General features: G+C 37.5%; 2 protein-coding genes across 2 annotated transcripts in view; both read right to left on the reverse strand.

Moving 5' to 3' along the window:
- LOC110378006 (membrane alanyl aminopeptidase) lies at positions 1 to 10,818 on the reverse strand. The gene is made up of 15 exons (XM_064037328.1): positions 10,672 to 10,818; positions 9,002 to 9,576; positions 8,699 to 8,863; positions 8,270 to 8,587; positions 7,943 to 8,126; positions 7,220 to 7,458; positions 6,556 to 6,748; positions 5,753 to 5,942; positions 5,353 to 5,453; positions 4,954 to 5,130; positions 4,551 to 4,735; positions 3,716 to 3,883; positions 3,218 to 3,364; positions 911 to 980; positions 1 to 695 (listed from the first exon to the last, which is right to left on the reverse strand). The coding sequence occupies exons 2-15, from the start codon at positions 9,574 to 9,576 to the stop codon at positions 363 to 365; spliced, it is 3,045 nt and encodes a 1,014-aa protein (XP_063893398.1). The 5' UTR covers positions 10,672 to 10,818; the 3' UTR covers positions 1 to 362.
- Positions 10,819 to 13,385: 2,567 nt separating this feature from the next.
- The window catches only part of LOC110378007 (aminopeptidase N), a 37,365-nt gene continuing 32,084 nt past the window's right edge, over positions 13,386 to 18,666 (reverse strand). Inside the window, exons 11-14 of the mRNA XM_021337075.3 lie at positions 18,214 to 18,381; positions 17,663 to 17,806; positions 16,451 to 16,529; positions 13,386 to 14,503 (exon numbers count right to left, since the gene is read on the reverse strand). Coding sequence (XP_021192750.3) covers positions 14,354 to 14,503; positions 16,451 to 16,529; positions 17,663 to 17,806; positions 18,214 to 18,381 — 541 coding nt within the window. The 3' untranslated portion in view covers positions 13,386 to 14,353. The remainder of the gene's footprint in view (positions 14,504 to 16,450; positions 16,530 to 17,662; positions 17,807 to 18,213; positions 18,382 to 18,666) is intronic.

The raw sequence follows: 18,666 nt of genomic DNA on the forward strand, positions 1-18,666 counted from the left end.
TATTTTTTAGATAATATTTTATTCAATAATTTACAGAAGCCTATTTACAATTCATAAGAAAATGAGGCTATTTTACGTTTACTTATCTAAGTTAAATTCACAACCATTAAAATCCATTTCAGTAAAAACTTTTAGAAATTCAATTTTTACATCATATAGAATTTATCAAACATAGGGAAAGTCTGCATTTTACTGCAGACTATGTAATTGTCAATATGTGGTATACACTTGAACATAACCAATTCTCACTGCAACATTTTAACCTAGTGACGTGGTGTTTATAGCTGAAGAAGCTGTAATCACTTTGGATACAAAAGAACTTACGATCTAATTTAGGATTCCACAGAAATGTACCTAGTTGCTTATAAAATAAGGTGCAAAATGGCACCCAATGAAATGATGAAGAGTGACGCGAAGCTCGTCATTGCTCCGTCGGTCACTGGTACTGGCAAAGATGGAGTGGACGGTTCCGTGATAGGGGGCTGAGTAACTGTGGTTGGTGCAACCGTGGTAGTGGTAGTAGAAGTAGTGGACTGAATGACGTTATCTCCGTTAGTGAGATAGGCGGAGAGGGAATCCTCAACGGTGGCCACCCATAGGATGCTGTTGTAAGCGGCAACAGAGTCTCCGTAGATGTTATTGTAACTGGTACCAAGGACCTCGCGAGTGGTGGTAAGGTTCAGCCAAGTTTGGTACTGTGGAAGTAATGAGAAGAATTTATTGTAAATCTTTAAACTGTCATCCAACACGATTGTAAAGAAAATGTTAAAAACACACGAAGTTATACCAGTAAGAGTCTGTCTATAGAAGTGAAATTTTCAAACTACCCTTTATCGCAGTAAATTGATTCAAAACTCCATGAATGTGAAAAAGAAATGAAGAATACAAGTAAAATATGAGCAAATCTTACCGCGGTAACGTCTTCAACTGTCCTCAGCCTAGCCGCGATGTATGATAGAGGTGTTCTTGGAGACGAGAAGCTAGAAACAAAAACAAATGTTTCGTAATCCTTCAAATTCGTCAAAAGATGATTCACTAAAAAGGTGGTGGTGGCCTAGTGGGTAAAGGACCAACCTCTCAAGTATGAGGGTACGGGTTCAATCCCAGGTCAGGCAAGTACCAATGCAACTTTTCTAAGTATGTATGTACTTTCTAAGTATATCTTAGACACCATTGACTGTGTTTCGGATGGCACGTTAAACTGTAGGTCCCGGCTGTCATTGAACATCCTTGGCAGTCGTTACGGGTAGTCAGAAGCCAGTATTAAATCCGGGAGCAAGAACGATCTAGGCAACTTTAGACCGATTTCAATTCTGCCCGCGTTGAGCAAAATTTTTGAAAAGCTAATTTTAAATCAACTCCTCCGGCATTTTAATTCATACAATATTTTACATGCGGAACAATACGGTTTTACAAAGGGTCGCTCCACAACGGATGCCGGAGTTGCTCTACTGAAACATATATTCAGTGCGTGGGAGAAGTCACAGAATGCTATCGGGGTGTTCTGTGATCTTTCTAAAGCGTTCGACTGCGTCCAACATGAAACGCTTACCCAGAAGCTAAAGTACTATGGTATTAGAGACAGCGCACTTAGTGTTATTAGCTCATATTTAAGCGGTAGAATGCAATGTGTTGACGTTAATGGTGTCAAATCTTCCAATCTACCCGTTCGTTTGGGCGTACCGCAAGGGTCGATTTTAGGTCCATTTTTGTTTCTTGTATACATTAATGACTTGCCATATTATTTAAAATCATTGTGTGATGTAGTATTGTTTGCCGATGACACGTCTCTAATTTTTAAAGTTGATAGGAATAGAGTAGATTTTGATGACGTGAATTCTTGTCTTTCACTAGTAACGCAATGGTTTACAGCCAATAATTTAGTTTTGAATACGAAGAAAACAAAATGTATTAAATTTGCTTTGCCTAATGTAAAAAATCTCGGTCCCGGTGTAATTTTGAACAATGAGGAACTTGAAACGGTACATGCTACGACTTTTCTAGGGATAACAGTAGACTCCAAAATTCAATGGGGTGAGCATATAACTGGCATCACGGGTAAATTAAGCTCTGCTGCGTACGCTGTCAGGAAAGTAAGAGCTCTCACCGATGTAGCCACGGCGCGTCTAGTGTACTTTAGCTATTTTCACTGCATCATGTCCTACGGAATTCTTATGTGGGGCAATGCTGCCGATATCGAGAATGTTTTCGTACTACAGAAGCGCGCTGTCCGTGCTATATACAAACTTGGTGCTAGAGTCTCCCTTAGGGAAAGGTTTAAGGACATTGGTATTCTGACTGTGGCGTCTCAATACATTTATGCCAATATAATATACGTAAGGCAAAACCTAGATTCATATAGTAAAACAGCGACGTACATCATTTTAATACTAGAAATAAACATAAGTTAACCGCACCTAATTATCGTCTACATAAGGTGCACGGTTCATTTGTGGGGCTTTGTGTACGCATTTATAACAGGATTCCGGTTCATCTCTTGGAATTAACGGACAGTTCTTTTAAAAACAAAATCAAAGAAATTCTTGTTAAAAAGGCATATTATAATGTTAATGATTATTTCACAGATAAACGCAGATGGCAGCTCTGAAGTGGAACAAAAGTGCTTTATTTTTTGTATTTTTCGGTGTTTTAAATTAATAATTGATAAAATAGAATTGTATAATTGTAAAATAAATTAATAATAATTAAATTGTAATAGACAGCTGTGTTGCTGGGAAGTTTGTTCTTCACCACTTCTTCTTTCCAGCCATAACACTAGGAAGTGGTGAAAGGGGGGCGTTTTGGGGGTGCTGTCATTGTAAAATTTTGACGTTAAAAAGTGCTAATCGTATTAGCCTATTTTAATAAATGATTTTGACTTTGACTTTGACTTTGAGTAAGTCTGACACCAGTCTAACCAAGGGGTTTTGGGTTGCCCGGGTAACACTGGGTTGAGGAGGTCAGATAGGCAGTCGCTCCTTGTAAAGCACTGGTACTCAGCTAAATCCGGTTAGACTGGAACCCGACCCCAACATAGTTGGGAAAAAGGCTCGGAGTATGATGATGATTCACTAATTACATTCTAAATCTGTATTGTTCATCAACCAATCACCAGTGCTGATATGCCATTTGTTCTTCAAGCTCATTTTCGTCTTATTGATAAAAAAATATAACCAGTATCATTTAACTATAAAAAAATCGAATCATAAATACATACGCCTTCAAAACAGTCTCCAGGTTATTCTGGATGTAATTGAGAACAAAGAGTGTGTTTTCTTCATTGCCTGAAACAGCAGTGCTGAAAGCTGTGGTGTAGTCTTGCGGACGAATGATATTGTTGGGCGTGACAATATCGTTCAGCAATCTAAAAGAAATAATGAAAACAAGATAAGAATCAAAATTATTTGCAGTAGAATGTCCTACAAAATATTATCCTACTAAACAATAAATAATTAATAAGCCCGGTGAACTTAATAAGACAGTTCTGTCTTTCAATAACCAACCTTTTTCGAGCAGTAATAAGGTCTATTATACAGTCTGTGTTATCAAATTAGTCATCAATAATTTGCATGTCTAACATTATACTTGTATATTTGTATAATTTTTTTTAACGACGTCAAAAATCATCAAATGATCCCCTCCAGCTGTGGGTTAGCAGCGGTGAGGGAGTGTCAGACTCTTACTGACTAAAAACCGTATATATTTGTGTACTTACGTGGTCAAAGAGGCAGCATGACTTGTGCAGCCAAGGGTTTGAAGGATGAGGATCTTCTCAGTGTAGACATTGTGTCCCTTGAACCTATTGTACAAGTGGTTGAATTCGTCTGCTCCACCATCACGGAGGGCGTTGCAGTATACCCAGCTACGGCTGTCCACTGGTACTCTAGAGACATACAAAGAGAAACATGAGTTTCAATGCTTCTATATTCTTGTTCATCCAATATGTAATACAAAATTGCAATATCTTACGAGTACAAAGCAATCGGAGCATAGTAAAGATGCAGCTAATTGTAGTCTTAAATAACGACAATAACGAAATCAACCTTCGTAGATCTCCAAGGACGTATTAAGTACCTATCTAGATAATATCTTAAAGTATGTTGTACAGAAACTAATATAGGTGTGAGTGCAAAAAACAGATCCCATAGGTGATGGGTGCAACAGCCAGTTTACAATAATATAAATCGAGACTTGGCTAGGATACTGCCGTGTCCCCAGATATCAATAATAGATAGAAAACTATTCTAATTAATTTTTAAAAAGAGTGTCCATGAAGTTTCTTGCCGGAATTAGACCAACTCTTTGGAATGGTGCAACTAGCTTGACATAAAAGCTTTTATAAGCCTATTTGAAAAAAAAAACTATAAAATAAACGCTAGTCAAGTACTCTGGTCAAGTATTGTCATCAGAACTCAGAGCGTGTACAAAATTTCATCCTAATCGAAAACCGGGAAGTGGGTCAAAGTAAGATTCCAAGATTTTCTTACATACATTCTTACAAGTGAAGCGTGTTAAATGTAAAAAAAATACTTTGAATTTGCTGCACTTACTCGTGTTGATGAAGGCGAAGATTTTCGAAGATGACTCTGGCACCAGCGCGGCAAGCAGGTACGTTCAAGTTGCACATAACTGGTGCTAGCTGCCAGCGCAAGTATGATCGCATGAAGGGCTCTCCTTCAATAGGCATGTATGTCAGCTCGGACATTACCTTCGATGACCATTGGACGATCTTTGCCTGTTATAATATTTTCAATATTATTTCACTTGATAGAGTTTGGTTGTGTAAAAAGAGGGATCTAATTTGACGAACTTTTCATTTGTCTAATTCCACTGGAGAGCAAACACCTTATGTAAAAAACGTTTGAGTATCGATAGCCATTCCTTGATTAAATGGAGCGAAAATCATCGAATTTTTTATAAAATCTTTATGTATATACAATTCTTTATACTTACGTTAAGTTCTGCAAGCTGAGGTTTGCCAACTAATCTGTTTCTAAGCCAGTTGAAGCCAGTAATGGCAGCAACCCATGGGGCGTAATCAGTCTCATTTTCCAAGTAAGAGAGAATGTTCAATGCGCGTTCGTACGTCATGAGGCCGGAACGGGCGAATTGGAATACATCGTTGACGATCTGCAAATAATTCAATATGAAGAAACAGTCTAGAAACTACTAGAAGGAAGCTTGATATATCGGAGTAATGGGCATTTAGTAGTAAAATAACAATAACAAGCTAGGCGGCATCAAAGTTTGTTTTATACCATAGTGTCTTTTGAAAATACAAACCTTGAAATATTTTATTTATCATCTATGAATATAACATTAGTTATGACTACGTTAGTGTCCAATTCTTACCTGAGCACGGTTGTATTCATGAATCTTTTCCCTGTCAGCGCCTCTCAAGGCAAGTATGATCAAATCCCAGGTGTAATCATCATAGTTGACTCTGTAGAAACCTGTATAAAGAATGAGAATGCAGTTATAAAAGAGCACCATAAAATGAAATCTGTAATGAGAATAAGCGTCTCATTAGCACTCATCAACAGCAAAATAAATAATACAGGCAAAATATTAGAAATAGTTGACCCGATAGTTGGCTATCCGTTTATTTTGAAGATAATCAATCAATCTTTCTACACTGCCATTCATATTCATACTGATTTAAGAGCCTGATCTCATTACCGGCCAAGTTAAGGTATAAGTAGTCTGAGAGAGATCGTAATATTTATCACTTTTTGCAATTTTCAATGCTTACCAGTCTGTTGAATATTGAAAATGGTCCAGACATCACCAACGACTCCACGGTCGATGACGGTAACAGCCTTGGAGATAACATGAGACGGCTTCGTGTTGTCGAAGTCGGGATCGGCTCCGGTCGTGAAAGTGATGGGAACAATGTAGTTCCTGTTTTGGACCGAGTAGCCGGTGTCGATGTCGAAACGACGCTGAAAGAAATTGATAAAATTGAATTCATGTTTGAAATAACTGTCGACGAATGGGCTTGCTTTAATTTGTTTGTTATTTCCTTTATCTTTCATATATGAATGGTAGTCTGTTTATATAAAGTAAGATACAGACAGTAATATGTTCAACATATTAATTAGCTGTCTGTAGAGGCATGCATTAAAAAAAACTTTCTTAAGCAACGTATAGTTATTGGCACGAATCTTGAGCTCTGACCTTCACCTGCGCAGAAGCAATTTATTGGGTCCCTTTTGTGGTATGAAGTGAGGCGCGGGGGCGCAGTGCATCGCGTCATAGCCGTCACTTGGGATTGGTTCTTTGCTAATAAATCACTTCTGCGCAGATGTAGGTCAGAGCTCAAGATTCGTGCCGATCACTATAACTGTGCACAAAATGATGTTACAAAATTCCTCAACACGGAAACAAAAAGTAAGGGAAGTGCCAGAAGCTAATAATGTCAATGAAATAATTTACTTGAAACAGGCTAAGATAGGCAGTCGCTCCTTGTACTCAGCTGCTTAGACTGGAAGCTGACCCCAACTGAGTTGGGCAAAGGCTAGCCAGATGATGATGTTATTGAAAAAGACGTTGTACCTGGTAAATGGTCATGTGTCCGGTCTGGTGATTGATGTGCACATTAAGCACGGGGTGTCCTGGCTGTTCTGTCCAGCTTTCGTAATACTTCACGAAGTCGAAGTGATCTCCATAAGCGTCGAGGGCACCTGCATCATTACCGGCAGTCTCCAGAGCAGTGAACAAATCAATAGGCTGAACTGTTTTGAATTTCCTGCAAATAATTTTGTTATATAGACCAGAACACATTTTTGAACACACGTAAATGTATGTAGATGATTTGTTTGATGAGTATTTATACATAACTTCAATTACTGGTAAAACAAAACCAAGTCTTTGATGAAACGATGAAAATACATCTTTTTTGTATAACTCTAAAATATCAAAAAACTATGATCGACAAATAACATAGTGAAGAGATTTAATGCCCATACTCGTGAATCAGTAATCTGAGCTGTCTTTGAACATCTTTGGCAGTCATTACGGGTAACCAGAAGCCAGTAAGTCTGACAACCAGTCTTACCAAAGGGTTTTGGGTTGCCCGAGTAACTGGGTTGAGGAAGTCAGATAGGCAGTCGCCCCTTGTTAAGCACTGGTAAACAGCTGCATACGGTTAGATTGGAAGCCGACCCCAACATAGTTAAGAAAAGCAAATTGTTTGCTTTGCAGCAAATTGAGTACTCACTTATCGTCCAAGTATTTCCTAAGACCTGCCCTATGAACCTCAAAGCCGAGAAGATGCTCAGTCATTCTGATGACAGAAGCACCCTTGTTGTAGGTGATAGTGGAGAACATAGCGCTGACGGCGGCTGGGCTACCAACACCGGGGTTGGTGAGAGGATGGGCGTCAATTGACGAGTCACTGAGCAAAGATGCGTGCACCTGCTCGTTTATGAAACGAGTGGCGAGACCCATGTCTTCAACCTACAAAAAAAGACGTACATTTATAACTTGTATTATTACTTAGAGACTGAAGATTCAGATGCGGTCGTGTTTATCTTTAACTTGGCGTTTGCTTTATACATAATTGTGTATTATGCTTGCAATTTTTGCTGCATTTTTTTTGTCAGCCGATAGTTTGTTTGGAGTCATAAATAGGTATAAAGATAAATGGTAGTACGCATATTACAACGATCAGGTATTTAGATGGGATCAGACCAACTGAAAACTTTGATTTGAATCAAGATTTTCTGGTCAAGATCAACTGTCGGTCAATTGTATAGTCTGCAGTATGCGGTTACTGTTATACTGTATACTTTGTGTGTTTTTTTTTTCAGAAATCTCAAACAAAAAGTTTTATTTAGTTATTTATGTCTGTGGACTGCAACATTCCCATTTACATCTTTCATTACTTTGATGAGAATAATATTATCTTCAAACGTAAGTATGTTATGCATATATTTCTTACCCATGCAGTGAGGAAATACTGGTAATATCTGGCAAAACCTTCGTTCAGCCACAACACATCCCACCAGGCGTTGGTGACCAGGTTACCGAACCACATGTGCGCGATCTCATGGGAGAGAATATAAGCGATGATTTGCTTGAAGTTGCTGCTCGTGTGTTGTTCGTCATACAAAATGTAAGCTTCCCTGAAAAAGTTTTTAACCTGTTTATTTACTTTCTTTTCGTTATGTCATAAGATATTTGTTTTTCCTCTTCTATCTGACTATCCTTTGACTTTTATAATTATCATTCCTCCTTTATCATCTTATGGTATGGCAACTACACTTACCTGTAAGTCAGTAAGCCCCAGTTTTCCATAGCGCCTGCACCGAAGTCGGGAATAGCAGCTTGAGTCATTTTAAGGTTTTCGTCCTGTTTGTAAAAGTCAAAGTCCGTGTGGTCGCTCATTTCTGCTAGAAGATCTTGGCCAGCTCTTTGAGCATAGGCTGCTTGTCCATTGATAATTGCTCCAGGCCTTGCAATAACTTCATGCAAAACTCTATTGTCAGCATCGAGAGTTGCAAGAGAGTCGTATTCAGCAACAATTAAAGCCAGAAGGTAGGTAGACATTTCCGGGGTCGTGTGATACTCATCTTCTGCGTAACCACTAAAACAAACAAAAATGCGTTAGTAAAAAAGGACAAAGATCTTCTCTACTGATGAATAATAGCATGGCAATAACGCTAGAAGCTACTGTTATAATTTTTAAAATACTTACGGTGTGGTTGATGGTCTCGTGATCCGCTGCCTGGTACAGAACCAACTTCTGTAGTCTAAGGGGCGTCTGATCGTAACGTCAAACTTGGCCTTGTACCCTGGCTCGTCGTAGCAAGGGAGAGCGTAGCGAGCAGCTGTGGCTTGGAACTGAGTCGTTGCCATCCACCTGGAAATTACAACCATATTTACTTCTTCATGCAATTAACATTGATTATTACATAATAGTTTGAATTTTGAACTACTAAAGTTAAAAATATACAAATAGTATAATAAAGATATAATATATTATAAAGAGTATAATTACTTGATATTGTTATCTGAGGGCAAGTTCCTGTACCAACTTCTGTAGATACCGTACATGTCATCACGCATGTCGGCGTTGAATGCAATGGAAAGGGTATATTGCACGGGGACATTTTCATTATACAAGAGAACGCCATCATTAAGTGCGACCCTCAAGAAGTGGTATTGAGATTGAGGTGTAGGGGTGGTGGGGATCAATGTTCCTTCCGTTGCCGTTCCTTGCCTCAAGACCACAGAGGTGACCGTCAAGTGGTCGCAGTGGATGACAATTTCATTGACATTTGGCTGTGTAGCTTGAAGAGTGATATCGACGGTACCGCTGTAAGATTGTACGTTCTCACTAAGGTTGATAACCCATAATACTTTGTAGTGGGTAGGGAAGGTAGTGTTGGGCAGACGGTAGGGAGAAGCGGCGGCGTTGCTCAGTTCGATGTTCTTGAAGGCGTCGATATTCTCGAAGGCACCTCCTTCAAGACGCTCGTCTAAGAAGATGGTCCTGCTGACTGGAGGGATGGGCGAGTGCGCGATCACACATGCGCAAGCCAAGGATAAAACTAAGAGTTTTATCGCCGCCATCTGAAATATTCAGGAGAGAATTAGACAAACGGCGAATAAGAAACCTGATGCACGTTACTATTTTAACCACAGAAAAAGAAACAAATTCTTTGAGACTTTCTGTAAGTTATTTCAAACCTAATGTTATCTGGTACATATTTGGCATATTGGCTACGATTGGGCTTGAATAAATGAACTAATGAGTGAGTTGCATTTTACCAGTTTTAGACTATGGTGTAATAGATAACATAGGTACAAATCCTTTAATGTTAGTTATTGTATGCCGGCTATAGTGTCACCACTCTTGATAATACTTTTAATACATAGCCATCTTATCGTATTAACTGATACCGAATATTTTATATCATTTAAAATATTGTTATCTTGAGACCTTGAAAAGTCTTTATCTTACAATTAACTAAATTTTTGTGGAAGTAGGTTTGCACTGATACAATTTTAACATAAGCAGGCATCTAGATAACTCATAAAATTGAGTGATAAACATTATTTCAATAGAAATTCCAGACTTAAACAAGTTTTTTTTGTTTCTTATAGCCACGGACTTATATCTGTCATCAAACATGCAGTGCTTATTTGGATCTTCTGTTAAAGTGATATGATACACGACTTTTAACTTTTATAAATAACAAATAGTGTCGGTACATATCTTGGTACATACATACATTGCCTATTTCATATTTACATCCTTACGTAAAAATTTTGAAAAAAAGTTACTTTCTTGATTGACTCTTTTTGAGTATAATCATGTCCAAAAGGTTATGAGGTGATTTCGTTTCAAAATTCATGCCTAAATATGCAGCAATCCTCAAAGACAGTATTTGAACTTTGACTATTACTACTTCTGAAATCGTAGTTTTCATTATACATGAACTAAAACGTATTGAGCAAACATTTTCATCCTGTATTTTTCATTCAGACAAGTACATAGGTTGGTATAATTTGTTATCTTTCGCGTCTTTGAATTTACTTTGACTGCACTATTGACAGCATCTAGATCGCCATTGAACTACAGTGGTTAGAAAGAAGATCTTGTTAAGAAGATTTGTTAGAATATGTAAATTATGGTTCTATAGGTGCTTATAAAAAACCACTTACCTTGGTCACACCAACCACTGAAGCAGGCGCGAAACCCGCAACTGGATTACTGTAATCAAATTATTGAAATATACACATTAATACGTAATCAACGACGATAAATTATCAAGTTTTATCAAAAATATCATTTCGAAGTAATGATTTTTCAAAATTTATCGCTTTATCTTTTATAATAGTTGATTAGGGTTTTTCTAAGTCCGGTTATGTTAATGAAATTGGTACACGGAGTTTTGTTCTATTTCCCTATATTGTATCCTGGTCTAGTTTGTTAACCGGATCCAGTCTAACCCGATGCAGCTGAGTACCAGTGTTTTACAAGGAGAGACTACCTGTCTGACCTCCTCAACCCAGTTACCCCGGCAACCCAATACCCCTAGGCAAGACTGGTTGTCAAACTTACTACCCGTAACGACTGCCAAAGATGTTCAAATGACAGCCGGGACCTTAAGTTTATCGTGCCTTCGAAAACCGGTCATTGATGTGCTAAATATACTTAGAGAGTACGTACAAACATAGAAAAGTTGCATTGGTACTTGCCTGATCTCGAATTAAACCCACACTCATACTTGAGAAGTCGGTTCTTCACCCACAACGAAAGCTTGTTTCCGGACAACGGGAAGAATTTTCATATTATTACTGAACCCTTCAAACAATTGATACTTGATGAACCATTGGTGCGGTTATTGAAATCGCCACTGCTTATTCCACTTAGTCCCATTAGAGTCATTATGGATTATTATCATTTTATACTGGATTTTAGGCACTTGTGGGGTTTGCTGAAGACTGATCGAAGTGGTGAACTTTGGGGGAGGCCTTTGTCTAAATCTTCACATCGCACCTTCGGACATCTTTTTTTTTAACGACGTCCAAAATCATCAAATGACCCCTCCCGCTGTGGGTTAGCAGCGGTGAGGGAGTGTTAGATTCTTACTGACTAAAAACCGTCGTGTTCCGTCGTAGGCTTTTTGTGTACCAGGCCGCGGTAACAATCCCGCAGCCCCGGCAGACCCTGGCCCTGCTGGGCCCCGCTGTGGTTTCTGACATCTCCTTGAGGAATCTTCCGGCTGAAACTGTTCTATCTAAATTTAATTATTCCAAAGCTTTTTTGATGATTGATTAAAGCTTTATAGTCAATTACACATATACACACAGATAGACTTCGAAATAACTGGAGAAAATCAAACCCGAATTTAAGTCTTTTCTTTTCTCGCAGGTATGTTGTAATATATTACATCAATCTGTTTTACTGTTTCTACCTATTTGGCTCCAAACGGTAAACTTAAATCGACTGGCATAACTGTATAACCTTCTTATGAAAACAGTTTTTTTACAGTATAGTTTTTACAGTATCATGGAATTCCTAGAATTCCTTATTCTACATCGAGTATATTATTTTACTGTAAATATGAGTGAAATTTATACTTCTAACGCCATCTATTAACATCGTCTTGAATTAATGGATAATTCACAATCTAATCAGGTACTTAGTTCGGAACATCATTACAATGATACCACTAAACACATTTGTATGTTTGCAACTGAACAGATTAGGTACTTTAAATGTTTTTAGCATATTTTCTGAGTGTACCCATGGCCGACATTTAAATGTAGGTATCTGTCTGGTGCCAAAATTCCTTGGGCATAACTTGGGTCCCTGGAAAAACACGTTCTAATGGGTAAAGTGGAGGGGAAAAGACGAAGGGGCCGTGTTCCTGCAAGATGGTGTGACCAAACCCAATCTCATCTGCAACTCTGTCTGCACGAAGCTATACACACTGCTGCTGATAGGAGCACCTGGAGGAAATTACCCGGCCCAACCTCATTGCTGACAGAGACTAATGATGGTCGCGATCCCCAATCTATGGGGGAAAGACTTTGATGATGATGATGATGATCTGTCTGTCTGGCCTTTACTAACTACATATTGTTGGGTTGGCTTCTACTCTAGCCGCAGTAGCTAAGATCTAGTGTTGCCCATGAAGCGACTGCCTATCCAACTTCCTCATCTAAGTTACCCGGTTAACGTCACTCTTGGTAAGACTCCAGCTACCAAACAAAACCCAAATAGGACCCAAGGAACAAATACATTGAATCCCTTCAACCTTGGATACTACTGAATGGGTGGGGACGAGAATTTGAAAAATGAAATCAATGAAGTCAAACTTACAAAAGACAGCGCCCAAAACGCCCGCCTCCACCACTTCCTATGTGTTTTTGTTGGGAAGAAGTGATGGAACAAACTCCCCAGTAAAAGTTATATTGCTAGTATTCTTTGGGCCTAAAATATATTTGGCAGAAATTATTCAGCTAGGACGAAAGGTAAAATAAAACACCATCATTATAAACCACATATTTTATAAACTTTAATTTACGAAAGTTATTATTAGGAAATAGAGCTAAATAGTACAAAGTTTTAAGGTATTTATTTACATACAATTAACTATCTAAGATAAGTTAATAATATCTATTAATGTATATTTATTTTACTAATTAATTTAATTTAATGCAAAAAATCGACTATTTCACGAGAAATAAATACAAAAATAATGTCTATGAATTTAACGGACTGATATGGCTTTTAAACGGTCAGAGAAAAAAAATAGTGTCTTCAAAAAAAAAAAAATGTAAAAGGCAGTTATTATTTTACGCACACTTAACCGAAATTCAATCAAGAAGGAACACCTTCGGCCTTCTCTTTTTTTTTTGCATATTAAGATGTAAACATTGATTGCATTGAAATGTATTGAAAATACGTCACGGCCGGTAGACAACACCGATCGATGCTCGTTGTACTTAAAAATAAGTTCTCTGCATTTGGCATAAAGTTCAATTTATAAATTCGAAAATTAGGCCATTTTAGATGATGTGATTAGGCCGCCCACAGAAGTTTTCAGAAAATTACATACAAAAATGTTTGTAAAAAAAAAAAATCTACAAATATATTTTGTTCTTATAAGTACTTTATTATCTAAAACATTTTGTTAAGAAATTAATTTAATTCTTAGTACAGACGCCAGCACGTCAAGCTACTACAATTTTCCCTGTTAAAATTGAACCTTATACTTTGGAGATAAAGTTGAAAGTATATTTAAGGAAGTCAAATTGCAGAAGCTTGATCTGCTGCCTGTACCTACTATGTTTTGATAAGGTCTTGCTTATAAATCTTAGTGATAGGACTCATTATGTTCAAATAAATATCAGATCTTAAAAATGCTCAATTATATTACACTATGGTATAACCTTGGTACTAGAATTACATCTTGTCATGATCATCTCTCATCATGTTACGCAGATGACACTTATCTCTATTCCATTTTGTCCCTAATTTTTGGCCAACCTTATAACTTCAAAATAATATAATTACGTATAGGTATATTCCAGCCATGAAAATAATTTTGACTCTTCGAACAGTCACATAACATTACCGCCCTATAATTGACGGACTTGACAATGATCAAAATGAACACACTGCTACGCGTGTGCAAGGCATCAAATGACTGACTTCAGAGAGATAATTTTATTTCACAAGAACAGAAAGAAACCTTACAAAATCCCTTAAAAAATTAGGCCAAAGGAATTCATACTCATTGTATATTTGACCAGTAATATTACCATTTATAGGATTTGTGCATGATACTGCCTATTGACTATTTATTTCATTCTAGAATATTCTTAGTCTACTTTAACTGGCTGCCCTGTCTGCCGCCCTCAGCCAGTCGACAATAGTATGGTAGTTCCGATCTCTCCATTGCACGTTTGAGGATATCGTCTCCAAGACTTGCTGTACTGGTCTGCCTAAGTCGCTGCAGAATTCTGTGACAAATCTCTTCAACTGTGAAAGAAAGAACGGTTTGGTTATTATCATGCTTGACTTTTTAAGGGGTATGAAATGGGATATAGCTTAAAAATACCTAGATCATTAATAAAAAATACTAGTCACAATAATTTATTCAAACTTGGCTGCAAAACAGTACTTTTTGAACGACATTTTAAAAAGCTGACTCCCAATACTCCCACCCTTCACCACTTCCTATGTGTTTTTGCTTAACAAAAACGCTTAGGAATCTAGAATTGAATCAAAAGTCCTCTGATCTCTTAATTTGGGAGGTAGATCAGGGTGACTAAAACTACACGTGTAATATACATATGTCATCATTGGTGTTTATTTTATCTGCTCAAAAAGCAATCTCATAATGATTTGACATATTTTTGCTGTGCGTCATGACATCTGTCAATTAATTCAATGATATGATAAGGATTAGTCATACATAGAAATAATAAGTTTAAAAAAAATTTAGAAATATATAACTGCGGATATATGTATAACTGATCTATCCTCGTTCTATTTATCGTTGTTTGGCGATTGCAGATCGAGTTTTGAAATTAAATTCATAAAAATTATAAAATTTCAATTTCTAATCATGAAAATAACGGATAACAACGGATGTATTATAATCCCCAGTAAGAAGATAATCATCAAACTTTTCCTACGTGACTTTTTCTTTATTTTCCTTTTCCTTCAACGGTTCAGAAATTTAGGTCACCTCCTGCTTAAGATTAGATTAAAACAATACAATTACTGCAGAGGAAGTCATGCCATTCACAAATTAACACTTGGGTTTTTAGCATAACAAAAGGTTTTCGTCTGTGTAAGGACATTTTTAACCCCCGACGCAAAAACGACGGGGTGTTATAAGTTTGACGTGTCTGTGTGTGTGTGTGTGTGTGTGTGTGTGTGTGTGTGTGTGTATGTGGCATCGTAGCTCCCAAACGGATGATCCGATTGTAATGCGGTTTTTTTTGTTTAAAAGGTATGTCAGTCGGGAGTGTTCTTAGCTATGTTTGGTGGAAATCGGTTCAGGTCTTCAAGGTCATCAGCTCGTTTGCTAGATGTGATAGGAATGTTACACGCTCAGTTTACTTGCAAGTATATGTGGGATCTGAAATTTGAAACACTAATGTCTTTTGGAACCACTGAGCTGGTCTGCTGTTAGGGCACGAAGGTAGGAGACGTAACCCTGAACTGCCTTTTAGTAAACCCATCGAGTTTGGGCTCGTTGAATTTGTCTTGACGAGTTCTCTTCATGTTTCTGATTGACGAGAACCTGATGCTGGAAATGGGATGTGGCGGATGAAACCCTGGAATGCCGGAATGAAACGGATAAACCGATTTATATTTTTGCTTAAAATCTAGAATGTCCAAAGGTTAATCTTTATTGTTTCTCAATCTGTGCAATTCTCCAAGAGCCAGTTTGTGATGAGGATTGTTAAACAGCTTCCTTTGGCCGAGATCGCATATACCGACCCCATCTTAAGATAAAATAAATTAAATGAAAGAAGGAAAAATTAAGGAGCTCCTTTAAAAAGCATGAAATAAAATTAAATTATAAATTTAAAAAAACCCCCGACCCAAAAAAAGTACGCAATAATTATGACAAAAGGTTAAAAACGCTAAACGCTATAAAAAGCAAAAAATAACTTTTAACACTACGTAAACTAAATTTTGACGTGTCGGGGGACCGCTTTTTACCTTCATAAATACTTACATAAATCAAATGATACCTACCTAATTACAACATTCGTTTACACGTATTTAAAGTAATGAATTAGAGCGGTCCCCCGACACGACAAAATTTAGTTTACGTAGTGTTAAAAGTTATTTTTTGCTTTTTATAGCGTTTAGCGTTTTTAACCTTTTGTCATAATTATTGCGTACTTTTTTTGGGTCGGGGGTTTTTTTAAATTTATAATTTAATTTTATTTAAAGATGCTTTCTTACCTCATCATATTCATGCGCTTGATTCAATCTTCTGGTCACCAGCTTGACGATCAAATTGATAGTTGATAGGGATCCGACACTGGAAATAAAGAAAAAGCACATTAATCTATTTCTGTATGTAAAATAGGCTGACGATGATGATCACAAAACAATTTAAGCAGAATCAACCGTGAAGACAGTCAAGACTCAAAAGTAATGACTCATAATAATGGAAAAATGAAAAGTCAAAGAGAAAGCATAAGAGGGAAAGAATAAGGGAAAGTTTCAGTTTACAATGTGCGAAGTAACTATCTGAATAATACCGGCAAGAACGTAATATTAAAGGTACGTCACTTTAAATGAGTCACAACAAAGGATTCAAGATGAACCATCTGACAATTCCTTTACCACACAAGAGTCATTCATTGATCAAAAACAATGAATGCGGGTAAAACCGAAGATAACTGCTAGTCATAAAAAAATAGATCCTGATAATAGAGAGGATACATACATAATTATCTTTAGGTATTTAACATTCAAAAGGTGTATTAAGATTTATGACCATAATCAATAAATCGGTGACTCATTCTGATGATGACGGACGTGCAGGATTAAAAGAATCATGTTTTAAGTTTTGTTATGATAAAGATAAAGAACAGGATCTATTAACAGATAAAGAGTAATCCAACAAAACAATAAATCATATTTAAACTGTAAGGAAAGGAAACGGATGTTGTAATGAGTCTGGTGAGCATTTTAATGAGCTATAACTTTTTCCTGTGGTTTCGCCACCATTTGGACGATTTTTCACTCACTGTCGGATAAGCAGTATAGCAACCTATATGCCTTAAGTTTCCTGCCTCTTTACATGCTATCCGTTCAGCCGTTTCGAAAATGTCGAATAAAAATAAGGATTCACAGATATACCATTCATAAGGGTCGTATCCCTTTGCGACTGAATCTAACTAAATAGTTTGAACAAACCCACCACCTAAGCAAGGCAAAGCAGGAAAGTTTCTTGTTTATAGACTTGATGTCAAGTCAACCAGTTAGTACAATTCGGGAAAATGAATTTTGCGTTTTTGTAATTCGCTATTTCAAATCACACAAATAATATCGTTTTTACAAAAAAGCAACGCCTCTCGACAAAGCTGTCTAAAACATGGCTCAAAATGTGTTATTTGACATTTAAGTGACAGCAAAATGTAGTCTTTTTATAAACGCAGTACTTACAATGATCGTAGCCTCTGCCAGTTAGCCCTGATGTAGTTGAAGGCAATAGGCTGTCCTATTGCTGTGCCCGCGACTGCCGAGAATACGCGTACAATGTCCTGCTTTCTGATGCCGCTGTCATTGCGCAGTGACATTTCTAGATACCTGGAAGATCAGAAGATGTATTACTTGATATTCTGAAGAATTTCAGACTTTGATAACCTTAAATCACTCTTTTCTCTTCAATTGTATGGAATCCGTATAAACAATTTTAGTTATGTCTTGCTCCTGATCTCTCTCCGGTCGTGTCGAATTGCCGCTCTCCGGTCGTGTCGAATTGCCGTCTCATCGGGCTATGAGAGTGAAGGAATAGTGAGTGCCCTGTGTCTGCGCAAATGCTTGTGCTCTATAATATGTCCTGCGCAGTTGGCTAATCTCCTCACATGAGACACAGCCGCCGTTGCCGATAATCGGCTTGTAGGACATCATTACTTTTTTTATTGAAGGTTAACCCAACCCAAGGTCCCCCATTACAATCATTAAAGACATCATTCTCATATCTATAGACCTACCTATGCAACAAAGAAGGTGATCTAGTACATCCGAGCACTGACAGAAGACGATGCCGCTCCGAAGGCGCTGTTGCCACTCTGAACCTCTCCCACGCGAATGTCCACTCTCTGACGCCTCCTGCTCGCACTCCAACACAGTAGACTATGCCGCGAAGGTCTACGTGGATCCTGGAAGATATGAGGTTTTGTTACAATCAGCTATAAGCATTCTTTTCCAAGCAACTTTGTTGGCACTAAAAGGTGGTCACATTAGAATCCTATCCAGGATCGGGATATTTTTGTCATAGGCTTTAAAATTTAAAAAATGTATCAGAGTTTACTCGTCAAGTATGTAACAAGATAAAGGTGGGTTGCAGTAACTTCAACTATCACCAAACCATACCACAAATTGGCAATTTTATCAATCGGCGGCTATTATAGTACACGGCTGGTTATGGTTTGGTTATCATTACT

This window comes from Helicoverpa armigera, chromosome 12 (genome assembly GCF_030705265.1).
Source record: "Helicoverpa armigera isolate CAAS_96S chromosome 12, ASM3070526v1, whole genome shotgun sequence".
NCBI classification, from domain to species: Eukaryota; Metazoa; Arthropoda; class Insecta; order Lepidoptera; family Noctuidae; genus Helicoverpa; species Helicoverpa armigera.